This window comes from Pan troglodytes, chromosome 3 (assembly GCF_028858775.2).
Source record: "Pan troglodytes isolate AG18354 chromosome 3, NHGRI_mPanTro3-v2.0_pri, whole genome shotgun sequence".
Classification (NCBI taxonomy): domain Eukaryota; kingdom Metazoa; phylum Chordata; class Mammalia; order Primates; family Hominidae; genus Pan; species Pan troglodytes.
This window is the reverse complement of record NC_072401.2, coordinates 21,305,397-21,328,919: the sequence shown is the minus strand read 5'-3', so window position 1 is coordinate 21,328,919 and position 23,523 is coordinate 21,305,397. Positions and strand designations below refer to the sequence as shown.

At 39.2% G+C, this 23,523-nt stretch overlaps 1 protein-coding gene across 6 annotated transcripts in view; it reads left to right on the top strand.

Moving 5' to 3' along the window:
* Positions 1 to 23,523, top strand: part of KCNIP4 (potassium voltage-gated channel interacting protein 4) — a 1,220,775-nt gene that overhangs the window by 1,089,499 nt on the left and 107,753 nt on the right. For 5 of the 6 annotated variants that reach the window (XM_003310257.7, XM_063808692.1, XM_526537.9 and 2 more), the window contains one exon: positions 8,970 to 9,094. In XM_003310257.7, coding sequence (XP_003310305.3) covers positions 8,970 to 9,094 — 125 coding nt within the window. The remainder of the gene's footprint in view (positions 1 to 8,969; positions 9,095 to 23,523) is intronic. The other variant, XM_063808691.1, reaches the window with a different exon arrangement.

The following is a 23,523-nucleotide window of genomic DNA, read 5'->3' as shown; positions in this document are numbered from 1 at the left end:
GACTATTTTTAAAACGCATTCTGTTGTTCCCAGATGATTTGAATTCCAATTTCTAGCCCAATTGTGTCATGGCCTGAGGGGACTGTTGAGTCAGACTTAGGACAACCTCAGCCCTGAGAGACTGAAATCTAAAGAACAAAGGACAAAAAGACACAGCCAGGAAGCTCAATGGTGTCTGGGTTTGGGAATTTGTTGTCTGATTAAAATTAAATTTGTTAGAAGATACATGAATTAAAATACTATTTGTATTTCGCTTATCTCAGGATGCAAATGCGCATTTGAATTGGCTCTTCTGCAAGATGCCTGAGTGATGATATGTCTGCATGGCCTGGAGATAACTCCAGAGGCCAGAGTCCCATCTGGTTCTAGTTTTTGTCTCAAACAAACATTCATCTTTCCCAAATCTAAATTTCTCAGGGGTAAAATGCAGAAAAACAAACAGTTTCCTGTGTTCCTTCCAGCTCTGAGATCCCATCACTGCGTACCTTATTCTACCATGTGTTTCTTATCAGCACAGCTTTGTCTGCTGGTCTGGTGATCTCCTGAAGGTGCCCGGGCATATTTTCCCTGGAAAGAAATTGAGGCATTGGAGGCTCAGCAGCCAGCTAGTTTGTGATTTAAAATCTTTTATCCCCGAGGATTTTGAACCAAGTAATTTAATTGTTGCCATCTCTTAAAGTAGCATATTGACTAAGCTCACGGTCTTTGGTGTTAAAAAGCCAGGGATTAAATCCCAGCCCTGTCACTTGTAAGCTGTATGACCTTGAGTAAGTTATTTAAGAAATGTGAGTCCCAGTTTACTTCTTGTAAAATGAGGGCTACATGACTTCTTGTAAAATGTAGCTATCTCACTGAACTTCTGTCTGTATTAAAATGGGATAATATACAACCACGCTTAGAGCAAAAGTTCTCCATAGGGTGATGGTTGCTATTAACATTCCCAGCATAGTGCTCAGTAACCTGGACTTTGGGCTGCTGGAGACACTTGTCTTCATCTTGTTTACTAGCTAGCCATTTGGCCAAGAGTTGCTTGGGTTATGGCCAAGTTACTTAGACTCTCTAAGCCTCAATTTTCTCATTTATAAAATAGAGATGATAATCCTTCTCTTGAAAGATGTTGTGAAGATTAAATGACATAATTGGCTAGCAAACTGCCCAGCATTCATTGTGCAAACTTTGTGGATAACAAGACCTGCTTTTATCAGTGTTGTGTGTCATTTGAATATAGGTAGATATATTAGTTTGCTAGGGCTGCCATAACACAATGACACAGACTGGGTGGCTTAAGCAACAGGAATTTATTCTCTCACAATTCTAAAGGCTGGAAGTTCAAGGTCAAGAAACCAGCTATGAGCCATCTTCCCACTCCATCTTCACATGGCCTTTCTTCTGAAAGCCCACATTCCTCGTGTCTTCCTCTTTTTTTTTTTTTTTTTTTTTTTTTTTTTGAGATGGAGTTTCACTCTCATTGCCCAAGCTGGAGTGCAGTAGCGAGATCTCGGCTCACTGCAACCTCTGCCTCCTGGGTTCAAGCAATTCTTCTGCCTCAGCCTCCCGAGTAGCTGGGATTACAGGCACCCACCACAACACCCGCCTAATTTTTTGTATTTTTAGTAGAGATGGGGGGTTTTGCCATGTTGGCCAGGCTGGTCTCGAATTCTGACCTCAGGTGATCCACCCACGTCGGCCTCTCAAAGTGCTGGGATTACAGGTGTGAGCCACCACGCCCGGCCTATGCTTAACTATCTTCTTAAAGGCCCTACCTCCAAATACAGGGTCAGACCTTCAACATATGAATTTGAGGAGGGACACAATTCAGTCCACCATAGGACCAGAAGTCAGACTGCAGTAGATTAAGGAGAGAGCAAGAAAATGGATCTAATGAATACAGTTAACTTTTCTGAGGAGTTTGACAAAATAAGAGAGGAGAGGTTATCATTATTTGTATCATTATTTCTGCTGGTATTAAAAGAGACTGTGGCAAAGTGGGAAGTGGGAAGAACATAAGCTGTGGCATCAAAGACCTGGGTGTAAATCTTGTCCCTATGCATATATATGGAAACCCATATATATGCATAGGAGATATATATGTTATGTTTTTATGTATATATAAACACATATTTGACTTCTGGTTGTGAATTTCTTCACATCCATGAGACTCAGTCTCCATGTATGTGAAAAATAAACAATTAAACCTCACTCTGGGGTTATTGTGAGGATTAGGATTATGCCAATCAAGCACCTTGCCCATCTCCTGGCATACAACAAGGGCTCAATAAATGTTAGGCACTGGGTTAAAACCACCCAAAATACAGGCTCTTACAAGGTGGCTGAGTCACAATGAGAATTCGCAGTCCTACGTGGGATCATGCCGTGCTCCCCATAGTTTGCCTCCAAGAATCAGAGTTGATTGGGTTCGGTGGTGTTGCTTTTTTAACTTATCATATGCTGGTGATTGCTGATGATTTCAGTTATGTTTTTAGAGCCTGTTACCTGCCTAGAAATAGAAACAGCCCTTTGGCAGGTAGGAGTCATTAAGAAGTAAAGTACCAGACAGCTGGAAAAGCAAGAGAGCCCACAGGCAGACACTTCAAGGGCGTTTTGTTTTTTTTTTTTAATACTGCATGTGATGATCATCCTATCACGCACACTTAATTATACTGATCCTCCAGCCCTGTGTCTTTTGTCTCAGACTTTGCATCTGCAGAGAAAGAAACTCCATTTGTAGCACAGCTCAGATTGCTTCCCGATACAAAGGCCCAGAAGTTAATCCACTGTTTTGGTTCTTTCCCATGTGAGGGTCACTAGGTCTAGACAAAGTTATGTTATGATTGAAAGACTGCTCAGAAAATTTAATTAAAATCCCCTCTACTTTTGCTGTATTTCCCAGTACAATAAATAGAGAACATAGTGATTCTGAAGAAGACATTTGAGGTCCACCAACAGCCCACAAATTTCAGTTTGAAAAATATTTCCCTATAGGGCAGCAAATATTCAAGGGATTGGAGAGGATCAGAAAGTTGAGCAGGCCTTTGTTTACCAGATTATTCTTAAGTGACAAAGGAGTATCAGACTTCCTGTTAGGTTCAGAGGATAAACAAGACATGTAAGATATTGATCTTGTCTGCAAAAAAAACTCAGAATGGAGAAAACAAACATGAGCAGATCATGATGTTATGTTTTACATGCTATACAAGAACCAGAGTGTGGGAACGATGACCAGGGGGTCATCAATTTTGCATAGTATGGCAATCCAGAGAGGCTTCAGAAATGAGACACTTATATTTAAATTGGATCATGAAAGATATATACATTTTAACAGGTGGAAAAGGAAAGTGGAACATTTTAGGTTGAAGAACTTGCACTATAAATGATTCAAAAGAAGATTACATCAGACATTGTTCAAGAAAGCACAGGCTTTCTATTCGATATCATCTATTTACATGAGGTCTATTGCATGCTATTTACTCCTGCATTGGCAAATACAATAATACAACATAGTTGAAGTCATTGGATCAACAGCAGTCTAAAAGCAACATTTTCTGTCATCTTTTCTATCTCAGGACCCATTGAATAGAATCAACCCATTTGTTCAAATGAATGAAGGAGAAAATTGAAGGATTTTGGCTTTTTTGATTTTCCCCATAAAGCCCAGATCAATTTGTTAACGCCTAGGTGCCTTTTTCCAGCTACTTTTAGCTCTTCCCACATACTTTAGGAGCACAACTACTTACTTTCCCATCAATTTTATCCTTGTCAGCTCAATTTTATCCCATCAATTTTATCTTTGTCAGCCTTCTCATCTTTCCATGTCCTTTTCTATTATTTTTATTCATCCGTCACTATTCTGAAGCTTTTCCATTTCATTCTTTCCAGATAAGTTATTATAATATAAAAAGTACAAAGCAAATGTTTGTTTTCATCTCCTATTACTCATTTTCACAAATATAGCCACTCCAAGTGTTTGTTTCATCATCAATTTTTTTTTGTAAACTCCTTGAGGGCAATAATTAAGATATGCTAAGATTAGGGTGCCACTGACCTTCTCTTCCTTGCCAAGTGAGAGCTTTGGCCCCTCAATGCTCTCAGTGAGGCAGAGTAGTAAGGAGGAACAGATTTTAGCAAGAGGCAGCAATATTAGTGTCAAAAATGGCTCGACTTTGGCAAAAAGGACTACATTTCCAACTGACCCATGGGACAAGAGATTGGGGTCCTAGTGGCCCTGGGATGAGAGGAGCTGACTGTTATCCTTAGACCCTTCTCTCTGAGTCTCGAATCTATAGTCAAGAAGAAAGGATAGAAAGGGGAAGCCAAGGCTTCATACTGAGCCTGGATGTTTTTATTCCTGCTAAGTTCCTCATCTGAGGTGTGGATTGGTTTACACAACAGAGAGAATTCCTATAGGCCACTATCTGACCCCACTTCAAAGGAGCTGGACTGAAGGATGATATTTGAGACACAAGCACCTGAACCCTAATATATTTCCAAATCCTCCAGACTTGTGCTTACATGACCCTAGGGCAAATGTGCAGATATTACCAGATGTTACTTGGGCCAGGAAAGGTTCTATGGACAAATACCTTTGGGGTCAGTTGGGTTATGCAAAGTTAAACAAGACTCCTTGTTACAGGTCTTCGCAAACCTATATATTTTAATATTTTGTGACAAAATTACATTAAAGTTCACAGCATTTTCCAAACATCTATGGGCACAAAATTCCTTTTTGCGTAAACCATCTTTGACAAATTATAGCGTAAACATCATTCGCAAAGCAAAGTACAATATTTTAAAGCTTATCTATACCTATTGACTCTATTGACTACAAAAAGGACCTAAATAGAATATCCTCTAGGCCCCCAACCATCCAGTATGTACCCATGAAACCAACTGGCTGCTGGTTACTTTACCCATGTCAGCACCTAATCTGAACATTTTATTTTGTAGCCCAAGGCAAAATATCTGATTTCTTTTTTCACTTGTGAAATGAACAGATGTCCTTCAATTCTCTTTTTCCTCATAAATTATTGGGGTACAGGTGGTATTTGGTTACATGAGTAAGTTCTTCAGTGGTGATTTGTGAGATTTTGATGTACCCATCACCCATGTATACACTGCACAATATTTGTAGTCTTTTATCCCTCTCTTGTCTCCCACTCTTCCCCCCAAGTCCCCAGAGTCCATTGTATCATTCTTATGCCTTTGCGTTCTCATAGCTTAGCTCACACAAATCAGTGAGAACATACGAGGTTTGGTTTTCCATTCCCGAGTTACATCACTTAGAATAATAGTCTCCAATCTCATTCAGGTCACTCCAAATGCCATTAATTCTTTCCTTTTTGTGGTTGAGTAGTATTCCATTATATAAATATATCACAGTTTATTTATCCACTCATTGATTGATGGGCATTTGGGTTGGTTCCACGATTTTGCAATTGTGAATTGTGCTGCTGTAAACATGCATGTGCAAGTATCTTTTTTGAATAATGACTTCTTTTCCTTTGGGCGGATGCTCAGTAGCAGGATTGCTAGATCAAATGGTAGTTCTACTTTTAGTTCTTTAAGGAATCTCCACATTGTTTTCCATAATGGCTGTACTAGTTGACATTCCCACAAGGAATGTAGAAGTGTTCCCTGTTCACCGCATCCACACCAACATCTGTTTTTTGATTTTTTGATTATGGCCATTGTTGGAGGAGTAAGGCAATATTGCGTTGTGGTTTTGATTTGCATTTCCCTGATCATTAGTGATGTTGAGCATTTTTTCATGTTTGTTAGCCATTTGTATATCTTCTTTTGAGAAGTGTCCATTCATGTCTTTAGCTTACTTTTTGATGGGATTGTTGGTTTTTTTCTTACTGATTTGAGTTCGTTGTACTTTCCGGATTAATCCTTTGTCAGATGTATAGATTGTGAAGATTTTCTCCCACTCTGTGGGTTGTCTGTTTACTCTGCTGACTGTTCCTTTTGCCATGCAAAAGCTCTTTAGTTTAATGAGGTCCCAGCTATTTATCTTTGTTTTTATTGCTTTTGCTTTTGGGTTCTTGGTCATGAGATCCTTGCCTAAACCAGTGTCTAAAAGGGTTTTTCCAATGTTATCTTCTAGAATTTTTACAGTATCTTGTCTTAGGTTTCAGTCCTTAATCCATCTTGAGTTGATTTTTTTATAAGGTGAGAGAAGAGGACCCAGTTTCATTCTCCTACATGAGGCTAGCCAATTATCCCAGCACCATTTGTTGAAAAGGGTGTCCTTTCCCCCACTCTATGTTTTTGTTTGCTTTGTCAAAGATCAGTTGGCTGTAAGTGTTTGGGTTTATTTCCAAATTCTCTATTCTGTTCCACTGGTCTATGTGCCAATTTTCATACCAGTACCACGCTGTTTTGGTGACTATGGCTTTATAGTATAGTTTGAAATCAGGTAGTATGATGCCTCCAGATTTGTTCTTTTTGCTTAGTCTTGCTTTTTCTATGAGGCTATGTGGGCTCTTTTTTGGTTCCACATGAATTTTAGAATTGTTTTCTCTAATTCTGTGAAGAATAATCATGGTATTCTGTGGGGATTATGTTGAATTTGTAGATTGCTTTTGGCAGTATGGTCATTTTCACAATATTGATTCTACCCATCCATGATTCTACCCAGCATGGGATGTGTTTCCATTTGTTTGTGTCACTTATGATTTCTTTCAACAGTGTTTTGTAGTTTTCCTTGTAGAGGTCTTTTGACTCCTTTGTTAGGTATATTCCTAAGTATTTTGTATTTTTGCAGCTATTGTAAAGGGGTTGAATTCTTGATTTGATTCTGTGGTCACTGTTAGTGTATAGAAGAGCTACTGATTTTTGTACATTAATTTTCTATCCAGAAACTTCAGTGAATTTTTTATCAGTTTTAGGAGCTTTCCGGAAAAGTCCTTAGGGTTTTCAAGGTAAACAATCATGTCATCAACAAACAATGACAGTTTGACTTCCTCTTTACCAATTTGGATGCCCTTTTTTTCTTTCTCTTGTCTGATTGCTCTGGCTAGGATTTCTAATACTATGTTGAAGAAGAGTGGTGAGAGTGGGCATCCTTGTCTTGTTTCCATTCTCAGAGGGCATGCTTTCAACTTTTCCCCACTCAATATTATGTTGGCTGTGGGTGTGTCATAGATGGCTTTTATTACATTAAGGCATGTACCTTGTATGCCAATTTTGCTGAGATTTTTAATCATAAAGGAATGTTGGATTTTGTTGAATGGTTTTCAGCATCTACTGAGATGATCATGTGATTTTTGTTTTTAATTCTGTTTATGTGGTATATCACATTTATTGACTTGCATATGTTAAACCATCCCTGCATTCCTGGTTTGAAACCCACTTGATCATGGTGGATTATCTTTTTGATATGTTGTTGGATTCAGCTAGTGAGTATTTTGTTAAGGATTTTAACATCTATGTTCATCAAGGATATCAGTCTGTAGTGTTCTCTTTTGGTTATGTCATTTGCTGGTTTTGTTATTAGGGTGATGCTTCATAGAATGAATTAGGGAGGTTTCCTTCTTTCTCTATCTCCTTATATCTTTCTTCAGATGTCCTTCCATTCTGAGAGTCTAAGGTTCTATTTTTTTTGTTTGTTTGTTTGTTTGAGACAGGGTCTCATGCTGTCACCCAGACTGGGCTGCAGTGGTGCCATCACTGCTCACTGCAGCCTCAGCCTCCTGGGCTCAAGCAGTCCTCCCACCTCAGCCTCCCAAGTAGCTGTGCAAAATATCTGATTTCATTGGAATCCTTAGCGAACATTAGCAGAGTCTATCTTGTAGTTGCATTTTACATAGGGCACAAAACTGATTATTATTAAATGACAATTCCATTGTTTATAACTAGTGGTTGTTATATAGAAACAAATTCCAGGTTGGACTATTTGTGATCTTCTATGTTTTTCTAACTATACATTAAAAATGCTAGAGATGCTGGTGAGGTTGTAGAGAAAAAGGGAAACTTTTACACTGTTGGTGGGAGTGTGAATTAGTTCAACCATTGTGGAAGATAGTGTGGTGATTCCTCAAAGACCTAGAGGCAGAAATACCATTTGACCCAGCAATCTCATTACCGGGTATATACCCAAAGGAATATAATTCATTCTATTATAAAGATACATGCCTGCATATATTCATTGCAGCACTATTCACAATAGGAAAGTCACAGAATCAACCTAACTGCCCACTAATGATAGACTGGATAAAGAAAATGTGGTACATATATACCATGGAATACTATGTAGCCATAAAAAGGACAGAGATCATTTTATTTGCAGGCACATAGATGGAGTTGGAAGCCATTCTCTACAGCAAACTAATGCAGGAACAGAAAACCAAACACTGCATGTTCTCACTTGTAAGTGGGAGCTGATTGATGAGAACACATGGACACTGCCAGGGAACAACACATGCTGGGCACCTGTTGGGGGAGGGAGAGGATCAGGAAAAACAGCTAATGAATGCTGGGCTTTATACCTGGGCGATGGGATGATCTGTGCAGCAAACCACCATGGCACATGTTTACCTATGTAACAAACCTGCACATCCTGCACATGTACCTCTGAACTTAAACGTTGGGGAAAAAAGAAATATATGTTACTATACTGTTAGATTTATAGAGTAATATATATTGCTACTTAAACTTTTTGTTTGACGTAATCATATAATCCACTGATTATCTGAAATAAATTTCTGTGCTCTTTTTTGTTATCTTAAAACAATGCTAGGGTTGTAATATCTACATTAATGACAAGAATATGCAAAAAATCATATACAAGTGTTTTAGCTTAATACGCTTAAACTGGGAAATGTAAAGGCCTTATAGGCATTGTGAGGGTCCTTCCTCTGTGGACAATCACAGACATTAGCAGACATGTTCTTCCGTTTTCCTTTGTTGCTCTGTGTAAGCATCGGTGAGCAGCGGCTGGTCCTAAGACTCTTTCTTGTTTTCCTCCACAGACAGTGTGGAAGATGAACTGGAGATGGCCACCGTCAGGCATCGGCCCGAAGCCCTTGAGCTTCTGGAAGCCCAGAGCAAATTTACCAAGAAAGAGCTTCAGATCCTTTACAGAGGATTTAAGAACGTAAGAACTTTCTTTTTGACTTTACCTTCACACAATTCCCAGAGGAGCATTGAGAAATGAGAGGAAAAGGGGGAAAATATCCCATTCTGTGAGAGCCCCATCATATATATATTTCATACTGATCCTTCCCAGATAGGAATATAATCAGTATCTGTGGACTTTGATTCTCTGTGGCACACCCATGCTGGCATACTGTAATTGCCCATTAAACAAAGAGTTTCTGAGAAAGTTTTATTCAATTCAGTTCTTGGTTGAAATATTTTCTCTTCATCAACTATAATGACATAATTTCATTAAACTTCCATTGTTTCCTTAGTTTTTAAATACAGGCTGGTGCTTGACTTGAGTCTTGAATGTAGATTGAGGCCTATCAAGGGATTCCATTCCTGGAATTGGAGGATAATTACTGTAACTTATAGTTTAAAAAACCATGCTGCCAATGTCTGTAAACCACAGGTGTCTGTAGGTGATCACTGTACCTGGTTCTCTGAAATCCAGGTGTGCAGATGACCCTCCCTCCTGGGTGAACCATCTTCAAAAGGGAATGAGAGCCCAGAAAACCCCAAAGGGTGGGGTGAGAGAAAGTGAGTGGATCCAGGCTGACTATGAGACACAGTCTCTTACCAAATATTTTGTGTGTGCTAAGGGTTAAACTAGATGCTGCAGGTTATTCAAAAGCCAGAGAAGATACACTTCTATCCTTAAGGAGCTTATGGCCTGAATAGGGAGAGAAAACTTGCTGTCATGAATCTATCTGAAAACAGTTCATCCTTAAAGGCATCAAATGTTTATGTATCAAATAGCATACATATCCCAACATATAGTTTGTTCTTATACATATGGAAACCAAAGTAGCTACAGGCACCCCTGGAGGTCCAAATTAAATTGCTTTGATCCCTTTTGAAACCCAGCCCCTAAGATCCCCAGTTCCAGTGCATGTAGAAGTCTGTGATGTCCAAGGATTTGTTCTAATTCCATCCTCTTCACATCTGACCACCACAACTGCTGCCTTTGTCCAACCTTATGCAGACTAGATATGAATCTCTACCTCTTCCTTGGAATCCACAACAGCAATTTACTCAGAGAATTCATACCGGTAGTTGACACTGCAGAATATTTTTATAGGGTTTCTACATGCGCATTGCACAGAAGTTTCCACCATCTGTCTGAATGAATGGGGTCTGTCTTTCTCCCATTTCTGCTCCTCAGCCCCATCTCCTTGCCCTGGGCTTTCTAAGTTTTTCTCCCTCTATTATGCAGAGTAAATTTGTTTCTTCTCCAAAACTTGATCATCTGCAAAGACCTAGGACTTCGTGGCAATAGGTGGGGGCAGAGGAGATTATAATGGAGATGAGTGCTCACCACACACACAGACCACTGATTAAAGGAATCTGATAGGTAATCTATCAAGACAATACATACAAATAAACGTGCATAAAGGGAAAAGGGTTTTGACAACCAGGAAAGAGGATGAGTAGTTATGCCTATTCTGCAGTGGTTCCAGGCTTCCGAGACAGCAGGTATTTGCAATGAAATGGTGGTATTGACCACTGGCAGCAGAAAAACACTGAGCAGCAAGGACAGAAAGGAAAGGAGGTGTAAAGGAGCAATCTGGGCCAAAAGTCAGTGCTCAGAGGAGGTGAATCACAGAATAAAACTTCAAATGTGTTCATGTGAACACCTAAACTTCTTTGCTGTAATTCAGAGATCTAGTAATAAGTAGACTTTTTTTTTCTTTTTAACATTGGATTGTACATCAGATACAGAATGGTTGTTGAACACAGGAGAACTGAATCCAATCTCTCAGCATCCCTGTATTCCTCGACTGCTGCTATGTTATTATTCCAATGCCATCCCCATAGGGTTTCTCTGTTTGGGGTCTGGCTGCCTTTCATTGCATTTGCTATAAATTGGAATCATGATTACTGCCATCATTAATCTTTGGAGCCAGCATCTCTGCAGCATGTCTAATACAAGTGGCACTTCACAATAAATTGCTAGGCTCCAAAGTCTGCATTCATTGCTTTATTTTTTTTTTATTTTATGTTATTTTTTGTTGCCCATATGTCCTTCTCTTCTTCCTTTTCTCTCCTTCCCCCCTTTTCCCAAACTCTTTTCTTTCCCCTTTTTTAATCCTTCTGACCCCACCTCTTATCTCTTCACTCCTCCTTGCTTTCCTTTTTTTCACCTCTTCTGTCTCTTCCCCTTGTGAATTATTGTCTCCTTTCAGCTCTTCCCCATCCTCCTCTTCCTCTATTTTTTTCTCTTCTCTATCTTTATTGATTTCTGTTTCTCCCATCTCATCCTGCCCCATGAGACAAATTTCCATCAGACCTGAATATGCCAAAGGCCTATTTTATATACTTCTTTAAAAGAAAGGACTTCACAGTTTGCTCAGAAAATATTAATCGACATCTCTCATAAATCAAACACAAGTGGCCTTTTAATTTTTATTTCCCCCTAGTCAAATGTACAATTCTAATAAATGAACCCTAAGCATAGCCGAAATACACTAAGCAGGTCAGCAGCACTTGGGTTTTACAGCATGGTAGTAAGCTGAAGCAGCTTCCATCCAAGAAAGCAAACCAACTGCCTTGGTTCCCTAAACACCAATTACCTCAAAGCCCTTAAGATCACAAACTCATTTCCCTGGAAACAGTTGGGATATTCATTTTTAATGAAACGATTAAAACTCTCCATACTGTGATTCAAAGGATAAACCATTCGTCAACATATTAAAATGGTCACACTTGTGTGAAAGTAGCTCAACATAGCCAGGCACCCCTGCAAGTAATTATGACCAGCTTAACTCCACCATTTTTTCCCCATATGGTATCTCTGATACATCCCCTCGCATTTTCAACATAGATTGTTAATATAGATTGGAAATGAGAGGAAGGGAAGATAGTGAGAGAAATATCTCCTCCCTCACACAGGCTTACTCACTGAGGCTCCCACACATTTTTAGGTCTCTTGCCAGATTCTGAGTCTCCAAAAGTGAGCAGCTGATAGAAACAGAATACAGTACACTGTCCACCTATAATGAGCCTCAGAATCACCTGAAGGGCTTGTCAAGACACAGATTCCTGGGCCCCATCTTGAAAGATTATGACTTAGTAGGGGTGGGATTGGGTCACAGAATTTGCATTTTCTTTTTTGCAAGTTCCCAGGTGATGCTGATGCTGCTGGTCTGGAGCCCACACTTTGAGAATCACTGGTTTTGTGCAGGTATCATAAGCTTTGGTGTCACTCAGCCTCAGGTCATGTTACTCATTTGGGCAGTTCCCTCTGACTCAGGAGACGATGGTCTTTCTCTATAAACTGGCATAATGATAACTAGATTGCACTTTTTTAAAGAAATAAATATAATAAACAGGAAGTTCAATAAAAAGGAGTTATTATAGTATGGCCCCAAATGGTCAACCTCAGTTGTATGTTCCATCAAAGTGGGACAGTCATGGTTGGCCTACATACTTCCCAGGCAGTGTTTGGGTTTTGGACTACATAATTATATATTAGGAAGGATGCAGAAAATGCAAACTATTATCTACAGATCAGCAGTCTCAAAATTAAATGCACGTTGCAACCATCTGGGGAGCTTTACAAATTAAAAATAGTGGCTACTATGCTTGGTGATTCTGATGTAATTGCTCTGGGAAAAAGCTTCAGCATTAGGATTTATAAAGCTCTTCAAGTAATTATATTGTGTAGGCAAGATTAAGAACCATTGAACTAGATATATAACATATACAAGGTGCTTCTAGCACAAAAAGAAATTACCTATTAGTGATGAGCTCTATCATGACAAATACCAATGACTAGGCTAGCTACATTGGAATCGCATGAAGTCTTGGTGTGTGTGTGTTGTGTGTGCGCGTATGTGTGTGTAGGGGTTGGAGAGAGGTAAGAGGTCTTAGTTTTGAGGATTTTTATTCAGTTAACTGGGATGATGTTTAGGAATTCTTCTTTTTTTTAATCTGAAGTCCTTAATTTATTAAAAATATTTTGCATTATAACAGACAGTGAACAGAAAGCCTCATTTGAGAACCAATGGTCAAAAGGTCACACAAATATCAATATACATGTTTCATAATCTTGCTTTGCTGCACTCTTTCGAAACCAGTTATAGCTTCAGTTCAATTTTAGGTGGTTGTAAATGATATAGTGGGGCATTAAGTTTTAATATAGTGATGCCAATGCTGCTTTGGCATTTTCTGTCATTAATTAATAATATATAACCTAGTCTTCCCATTTTTAAGGCACAGGATGAGTTGCAAATAGTTAGACCTCTGTGCTTCAGACAGCTGGTTCCTTCTTCTATGGAATCTTCCCCTGCTTCCTTTTCTTTCTTTGCTCTGGATTATAATAGGTAAAATTATCCATTAAAATCAAATATATCATTAAGGCATCACTTTAATACCTGCTAATGTCCTTTTGACATTAAATGTTATGTTACTATCTTTTTTTATCTAAAATAGAACGATGTTTACATTCATTTTCTATTGCCATGTAACAATTTGCCAAATACTAAATGGATTTAGAAAGCATTCATTCATAATATACTGTCCCAAGGATCAGGAGTTCAGAAATGACATAGCTAAGTGCTCTGGTTGGAGTTTCATGAGGCCACAGTTAGAATCATGATTGGGCTGCATTTCTTTCTGGATCGTGGATCCTTTTCTAAGCTCCTGTGGTTGTTGGCAGAATTCAATTCTTTGTGGTTGCACATATGAAATTCCCCTCTTGCTAGCTGTCAATGTAGGGCCACGCAGCCCCTAGAGGCTACTTGCAGTCCGTTTCCACCTGGTCCTCTTGCAAGCTCCCTTGTAATATGGCAGCTGGCTTCTTCAAAGCCAACAACGGAGGGTCTCTCTAGTCCTCTAATGGGTAGTACAGTCATGGGTGTGGCATCTCATCCCATCACCTCTGTGTTATGTGTGCATCTAATTGAAGAGACAACCTGAACAGGCTAAGTGTGAGCAACAAGACTGTCTATTCACCCGGATGTGAGCGGGCTGAGTCCAAAAAGGGAGTCAGCAGAGGGTGGTGGGATTGGAACTAATTTCATAGATTAGGGTAAGCAGTGGAAAGTTACAGTTAGGGGCCATTTATTGTGGGCAGGGGAAGAAGGTTGCAAGGTACATTATCACAAGGTGGGAGGGGTCATACAGCACAGTGTCACTAGGTTGATTGATCAGTTAGGGTAGAGCATGCTAGAATGGTAGAATGTCGCAGGGTTGCCTAATCAGCTAAGACAGGTACTAGCCATTTTTCTTCTTTAGTGGTTTTCCTGTCCCAGACTTTCTGGCTCCCAGAATTTGAGACTTCTGGATGTGTACATGTGGGTCACAGGGGTCATGATGGCTTGACCATGGTGCAGCCTGCTCAGGGGACCTTACACTGCACATCTCAGCACTCGAGGAGATTTAAAAAGGTGTGACTCACTGGGGGTCACATAGGGTGTATCCATCACAGTGGAGCTTGTGAGGAAGCAGCAACACCTGTAGAGCAAAGCAGCTTAATGTGCTCTGCAGTCACATCTCAAATGCAGTTAATCCCCACCCTCCATGTTTGGCTTATTATCCAGACACCCTCCTTGGGCATTTCATCAAGAACAGAAGCATACTTTTTTTTTGTTTCATTTCTGCAAGAGTTTTGATGTTGTAGCCAAAGGAACCAGCAGGACACCTGAGTTCTTGTATGGGGCTTTTCCACCCCATTCAAAGTGTTTGGGAAATTCTGCAGTAAGATCTTTAAAAACAGATGAAACAGATGGAGGGTAAAATTATAGGGATCTACATTTTTGCAAAGTACATTTACATAAAAAGCACTACGTCCGATTTACGGTGGGAAAGGAAAGAGGAGAAGTTTAGTTCCCTTAAACTTTGCATGGGAAACAGTAAGATGCAGTGATTAGGACACAGGAATTCACTGCTAATTGCATAAGGCAATTGCTCTTTTGTCACAAGCCCTCAGGGTTATTCTTGAACGCTTTCATAGACTGTGTTACCCTCAGTAAATCACTTCATTCCTGCCGGCTTCTGTCTCTCTGTCAGCAAATTAGGGATTAAAATCTTCTCTTTCAACCATGAAGGAGGGTGGGTAATAATTGGTTTTGTTCAGTGTTTGAAAGACTCAGATAAAAGGCCTTCCTTAAGTGCAAAGCCTTATTCATGTACTTTAGAATTAAGGTAAGAACAGAGTTAAAATGCTATTTCCTTTGCCCTAGCAGAACTGTCTGTCAGATTTCCAACCAGAAGGGCTTTCTGAAGGGAAGACTGTCTATAAGCCTAAGCAGTTAACACGACTTCCCTTTTGACTTCCATAGACTGACATAGTGCAAGCGCTGTCCAGGGTTCAAACCTTACCGCTGCCATTTCTGAGCTTGAACAATGGCTTAGATTCTCTGGACATGAAACTATCCTTTAAAAATTTAGGATATTAATATCCATGTAGATAAGAAAATAAGTGAGAAATGTTTTACTTAATATCTTAAGAGTGCTGTCAAAAGATATCAGATCCCTTCAGTTCTTTCCTTATTCTTCTATGTACAAAAGTAACTAAATTTCATAATGTAATTAAAAATTCATAATGACTCAGTAATGTCATCTTGAAATATGTTAAGCATTAGTTTATGTTATGCATTATGTTGGTGTGAAAGAAATTGTGTTTTTATGCCATTACTTTCAATGGCAAAAATCACAATTACTTTTGCATCAATCTAATGTATTCTGTGGCATTTAGGTGCTTCTTGATTTATTTGTTTCTTTTGATTTTTTGTTTTGTTTTGTTTTGTTTTCTTGAGATGGAGTCTCGCTCTGTCACCCAGGCTGGAATGCAGTGGCGCGATCTCTGCTCACTGCAAACTCCACCTCCCGGGTTCAAGGGACTCTTCTGCCTCAGCCTCCTGAGTAGCTGGGATTACAGGCGTGCACTACCACACCCAGCTAATTTTTCTACTTTTGGTAGAAACGGGGTTTCACCATGTTGGCCAGGCTGGTCTCGAAATCCTGACCTCAGGTGATCCGCCTGCCTCCGCCTCCCAAAGTGCTGGGATTACAAGCATGAGCCACTATGCCCGGCCTTCTTTCAAATTTTAAACTCATAAAATGTCATGCTAAACATTCTAAATCATACAGAGGTTTAGAAATTGAAATATCGAGGTGTCCTAGGTACAGGAAACTTCTCATCCCACCTTGCGAGAGGTAACTACTGTTAGTTTTCTCCTTTATTCTCATAGGTATATTTTATGTGCATACATCTGTGTGGAGAGATTATTTTGACAAAAATGTTACCTTCATTTATGCAGTCACTTAGAAATCCAGGCTGGGCATGGTGGCTCATTCCTGAAATCCCAGCAGTTTGGGAAGCCTAGGCGGGTGGATCACTTTAGGCCTGGAGTTCAAGACCAGCTTGGCCAATATGGCGAAACCCCATCTCTACTAAAAATACAAAAATTAGCCAGGCATGGTGGTGTCCACCTGAAATCCCAGCTACTTGGGAGGCTGAGGCACAAGAATCCCTTGAGCCTGGGAGGTGGAGGTTGCAGTGAGCCAAGATTGTGCCTCTGCACTCCAGCCTGGGTGACAGTAAGATCGTGTCTCAAAAAAAAAAAAAAAAAAATGTAAATCCAGTTGTCTTTCTGGGCTCTTCCCTCAGAACCTCTTGTTTCTAATTAATCTCCAAGCTCAGCCAGTTCTCCAGTCTTTGTATCTCTCACATCTGCCTCTGCCTTTCCCTCTCCACTGCCCTGCCTCTCACACGCTGCTGTCACTGTCACCTCTCATCTGCATGTCTGCAATGACCCAGACTCCTTGCCTACAGTCCTGTCTTCCTCTGAACCATTCTCCACTGTGCAGCTGAAAAGGTCTTTCTAAAGAACAAATAGAAACCAGTCAGTTCCTACTTAAAACCAATTGCTGGCTTTTTTTTTTTTTTTTTTTTTTTTTTTTTTTTTTTTTTGCCATTAGAAGAGAGACTCAATTGTCTTACATGCTTATCCAACAAATATTTCTTGAACATCTACTATAAGTCAGATATTGGGTTAGATGCTGTCTATACTGCAGTGACCCAACTAGCCCACGATCAGCCAGGCCTTGACCAACCATCTTCTGCTGACTTTTCGCATCTCACCCCTCACTCATCCCTATTTACTCTGCTCCAGCCAGAAGGAACTGCCTGCAGCTGAAGTGCACCCCTCTGAAGGGCCTTGACCTGGACTTTTTCTCCTGCGAGAAATGCTGCTTCCCACAATTCCCTTCTTCATCAGGACAACAGCTACACCTTCTCCACATCCATACTTAGACTTCCTTTCAATATATTTTTTCATGGCTTATTCTCTGAGTGCTGAGTTCAGGCTCATCACTGTAAAAGGTATTTAGGATACACTGACAAAAAAAGACAGGTAATTTTTCTTTAGAGTTTGTATTCCATTGGGGGAAGATAGTGAAAAGAGGGGCAAAAAGCAAACACATAGTTAAATAAGAAAATATCTAGTGGCAGTAGAAGGAGGATGACATTTGTTACAAAGAACTAGAGCAGGGAGCTTCTTTCGATGGGGTGACTAGAGAAAGGGAAGTGGCATTTCATTGTATCTGCAATGTCAAGAAGGGCACGGCCATGGGAAGGTAGAAAAAAGGACTTTCTAGGCATAAAGAACAACCCAAAATCATGAGGCAAGAGTAAACAAGAGTGGCTGGAACATGGAACATCATTTGTATTTTATTCTAAGGATAGTGGGGAACTACCAGTTTTTAAAAGTTCAGATACAAATAAAGCATTGATTTTTTTTTTAAGATGGCTTGGAGGGCTACTCTAAGCAAAATGGAGTGTAAGACATCAGAGTAAAATTGGGGACCCTCTAAAAATCTGGTCCAAGAGATTAAGACAGAAAGGAGATGTGGCATAGACCAGGGTAGTAGCAAATAGAGAAGGAGAGAAATGATGGGCTTGGATATATGGTGGAGGTTGAGCTGAGTGGATGTCGTGATGTTTTGGATTAAAAGGGGAGGGAAACTGAGGAGGACTCGCAGCTATCTTGAGAGTTTTGGGGTTGAAAGACTTGTCTGTGGAAAAGCTTTCTCTGATATCTCCTAAAGTAGGTTTGGAGACTCTGCTATGTGCTCCCATCGTAGTGCTTATTTTGGGTTTCCTCTGCTTGTTGACTCCTCCCCTATTCTTTAAGCTTCCTGACAGCAGGTGCTGCACCTTCTTTACTACAAAATTCTTAGCCCTTCAGACTGTGTCTAGTATATGACAGGTAATCAATAAATATATGTGAACAAATGAATGACCCCAAACAAAAAGATTGGAGGCCAGCCCAATAAAATTTTTATCTTCTCTCACTTTCTTCTTTTTAGTTCCTTCCACATCTACTGAGTAAAATTGAAGTGCTGTTAATTTGCTTTTTTGAAAAATAATCAGATAATAGGGGGAGTGAAAGAGCATGGCTCCTTTAGTAAAAGAACTACACCCAGTAGTTTAACACCTTCTATTTGTTTTATCAAGCACTACTCAAAAATGTTAAGAGCAATCTCAAATGGTAATGAAGAACTTCCTTTGATTCCATTGCAAGAGTCGCCATCTGGTAGATTATTCATGTCCTGTGTTTGCCCATCAAATATTATTCTATCAAATGAGTAATGGGATCTCTGTGGCTTAAAAATCCCTTTCACTCTTGCAACATATTTCAAAGTTGAGCAGAAGGAGATGGGGGAGTTGGTATCCAGCACGTCACCATATGTATTAGACAGAGAAGGATCAATGCTGTAACACACAGCTCCAGTAACTCAGTGGTTTAAGACAACAAATGTTTGTTTCTCTTTCATTTCCTAATCCTATGTGACTCTGTTGGGGACAGGATGGGGTTTCTGTTCAACTCATTTAATGAGGACACTCCTTCCATCTCGTGGTTCCACTATTGCCTATGGTGCCAGCTTCCTCCACTGGGTCATCTGCATCTGGTCCTCAGTTGAGAGCAGAAAGATGGTGTGGGGCATTTGATGGGCCTATTTTGGACTAACGGACATTCCACCCATCAGAGCTCAGTCATATGGTCCAACTTGATTTCAAGACAGGCTGAGAAATATGTCTTCCTATGTACTCAGGTAGAAAATAAATTTTTATTTTCTCCAAATGAGAGAATGACATGGAAGATAGATGTGTTAGAGGTTCCCAAGATTGTCTCTAGTTTTGAAGATTTGCTAGGGGATGTACAAGACCCAATATACAATCACACAGTTATGATTTATTACAACAAAAGAATGCAAAGCAAAATCTGCAAAGGAAAAAGGCACATGGGGTAATGTTTGGAGGAAACCTGAGGCAAGCTTCCAAGAGTTCTTTCTGAGTGAAGTCTCACAGGAAGTGCTTAATTCCCCCAGCAATGAGTCATTGTGATAGCATTTATAAAATGTTGTCTAGCAAGGAAGCCATTAGACGTTCAGTACTTAGTATGTACCCAAATTCCGGACTCCAAGAAGCAAAGCAGATGTTCAACATAAACCATATTGTTTGCACAGTTTAAGCACAGTGAGCCATTTGATTCAAAGAATGGTAGACACTTTCCCAACATCCAAGTGGCTAGCCTTGCAAGCAGGCCTTTCTAAGGACAGTGATCTCACACCTGTTATGCTAACTCTTTTCTGTGCAAAAATGGACATATGTTGAGGTAAAATTTATAATGTAATTAGATTCTGGTTCTGGTTACCCTTGGGCAAGATACTCCCTGGGTTTCATATGTTACCTGCAAAATTGAAGAATAACATCTCATAGATGCTTTGCAAAGACAATGAATGTAAAGCAAAAAGCACAGACCCTGTCTCATGACAACACTCAAAATGTAGCTGCTATTATTGTTATTGCTATTATCGTTATCACTATTAGCACCATTATTATCATGCCAGTACTCTGAATTGTGTTGTATAATCTAGAAGTTCTTTCTTAAAGTTTCTTTTTCCCCCTCTCAAACTTTGATTCACATTATGTACATATATGTATATAAATTTGCTTTTTGAAAAATAACCTATCTATCTATATATATCCAATATAGATATATACATGGTATACAATATAGATATCTACTTGCTTTTTGAAGAATAATCTAAAATAGGGGAATCTAATATATTCTTATATCTATGTGTATAGATATATAGAGGTAGATGTCTATAGGTAGATATTTGCTTTTTGAAAACTATGTATATCTATATCTATAGATCTATATCTCTATAGATGTATATATGCTTTATTCAAATTGGAATATAGTTGAATTTGGGTACATGCTAAGCACTGGATGTCTAATGACTTACTTGTTAGACAACACTTTATAAGTTTTATCACAGTGGTAATATTATACATATATTCACACATACAGATTTGAGAGTCACCTCCCAAAAAAAAGTTAGAAAACACAGATTTGTTCTTAGCCCTACAAAGAGTTGTCAGAGGACAAATCTGAAAATAGTGCCTTTATTGTGGTTACTTTTATTCTGTCCCTTGAGTTCCTCCAGAAGCTAAAATAATCTTTCTCATAATGATTCCCTCACTGGGATTTTGCAAAAATCAAAAGAGATAGCATAATTTTTGATGTCTTAAAGACATAACATTAAAATGTAGGTAGTTTTTAAAAACAACTTATGTAAAAGTAACCTCTAAATAATATAAAAATTCATTACAAGTCTTTCTAAAGACTTCAAGATTTTCTGTATTGATTCATCTGCAACAATCCTATAAGAAAGCTCCCATTTTCTTTCAAGTCATAGTTGGTTTGGTCCAGGCTGATGTGGCAGCTCTGCTCTAGCAGGATGTCATTCAGCGACCCAGGTTCCTTCCAACACATTGTCCTGCTATCCCTTGCTACCATCTGTATCCTGTAAACTGGGTCAGTGTCATGTTCAGATCCTGAGGGAAAGTGAGGTAGTCATAGTCCAGGGGCAAGTGAGTCTGGATTTAAAGATAACATGAAGAGTCTCTACATCACTTTTATTCACATTAAGGGCTCGAACTTAGTCACAAGGATCATCTAGCTACAGGGGAAGATGGGAAATGTAGTTTCTGGCTAAATATCAGTGTATAAATGCAAAAGGAGAAGTTGGATTTAGGGGAACAAACAGCATTCTGATAAAGTCAACAAAACTTGCTTCTCCTGAATTTTTCTGGTTAATATTCCTAAAAATTTTCCTTAGATTCAGCTAATCCTTCTAAGACATTTTTTTGTTTTAGTCTGGGAGCAGTGTGAACTGATGTACTTCAAACTCAAATGCCACTTGAAGAACCAGCATTTAGAAATAGTACTAAGACTCTGTCTTATGAACCCTTTGAGATTTTCTACTTCCTTTAGCACTGTACGTCAGAACTGAATGCATATCAAGTTCAAAAGCAGCTTCATCCAAAGAGGCTTGTTAATAGAACTTGTTGCACATAGAACCTAGTCTTCACAGCACAGAGCCCATGCAAGGGTGGTAATAAGACTGCTATGTGGATCAACTTTAACAGCATTACTCTTCTTTATTTTTTGAAGTAACTAATTGGTTCACAAAAATATATCACTGAGGCCGGGCGTGGTGTCTCATGCCTGTATTACCAGCACTTTGAGAAGCTGAGATGGGTGGATCACCTGAGGTCACATGTTCAAGACCAACCTGGCCACCATGGCAAAACCCCATCTCTACTAAAAATACAAAAAAAAAAAAAATTTGCTGGGCATAGTGATGTATGCCTGTAGTCCCAGCTACTCGGGAGGCTGAGGCATGAGAATTGCTTGAACCTGGGAGGCAGAGGTTGCAGTGAGCAAGATTGCACTGCTGTACTCCAGCCTGGGTGACAGAGCGAGACTCCATCTCCAAGGAAAAAAAAAAAATATATATATATATATATAGCACTGACAACTCAATAAATAATTTATATATATATATATCACTGAGAACTCAATAAATAATTTTTCAAGTTCAGTACATATTCGTTAAAGAGGCTGCTGTGCAATTTTGGCTGTTTTGTGGCTAAAACTAAAATTAAATTCTAGGGCACCATTCATCACTGTACATTGCTGGCAGTAAATGTACTCCATAAAATCAGATCATTTTCTGCTTTTCACAATCCCCATTTAAATGTGTTCATTAATAGAAGTGTAACTGGCAATTATTCCAGTGATCCTGCAGGCATTCGAATCTTTATTAAAATAAAATATGTTGCCAAAGCTTTGGAAGTCTTTTCAATGCTATATTTGGGCTGAGTGTGTGAGACTCTAAGTCCTCTTAAATCTGTGTTGACTAATTTAATTTCAGGAAAATACAAGGGAGGAGAATGTGTCAAAAGAAAATGAGAAATAATCAGTTATTTTCTTGTCTATTCACATTTTAGTAAATTATGCTTAACATCTGATATTCCAACTCCCATAAAATTTTAGAAGATTGGGTCAAAACTTTTCATCTCAAGTTCCCTGTGGTTGTTAATTGTTTTCACAAACACATATTAAGCATCGAGCACCAACTACTTACTGAATGCTTAATATATCCCAAGGACTTTGCTAGTATTGGATATATATTGATGCAAAAAAGAATCATTCTCACCTGATAGACATTAGAGTGTAGTGGAGGAAGGGGAAATTAATAAGTAAGCAAAGAATTACTTAAGGGTAAATTATGGTACATCCAATGGAAAAAAAAAAAAGAGAGAGAACTCTGTGAAAGAGACTCCTGTGGATGCAGGAGACCTAAGGAAAGTATGATGATAAGTTTTATATGTCAACTAAGCTATACTAGGGTGCCCAGTTGTTTGGTCAAATACTAATCTGTATTTTACTGTGAAGATATTTTGTAGATGTGATTAACATCTATAATCAGTTGACTGTAAGTAGATCAGATTACCCTTGATAATGTGAGTGGGGCTCACTCAATCAGTTGAAGGCCTTAAGAGCAAAAACTGAGGTTTCCCAGAGAAGTAGAAATTCTGCCTTGACTATAATGTTGAAATCCTGCCTGAATTTCTAGCCTGCTCACCTGCCCTACAGATTTTGGACTTGCCATTCCCCATAATCACATTAGCCAATTCTTTAAAATAAATCCACAGATGGATAGATGATAGATAGACATAGATCCAATCATCTCTCTTCTCTGGAGAAATCTGAGTGATGTAGCAGGCCTTTCTGAAGTTGAGGGTTTTTTAATGGCAGACCTCAGGAGAAAACCAGTAATGAAAGAAGCAAGGAAAAAGTTATTCCTGGTTGAAGACACAGCAAGCGCAAAAGCCCTAAGGCAGGAAAGGGTTTATTGGGTTTAAGAAACTGATGGAGGTTGATGTGACCAAATCACCATGATTGAGGGAGAAGGTGATATAAGATGAGACCAGCCAGGTAGACATACAGCAAGTCAAGCAGAGTCTTGCAGGCTGGATTTGACTCATTGCACAGTGCAAAATCATTAAAGGATTAAGTA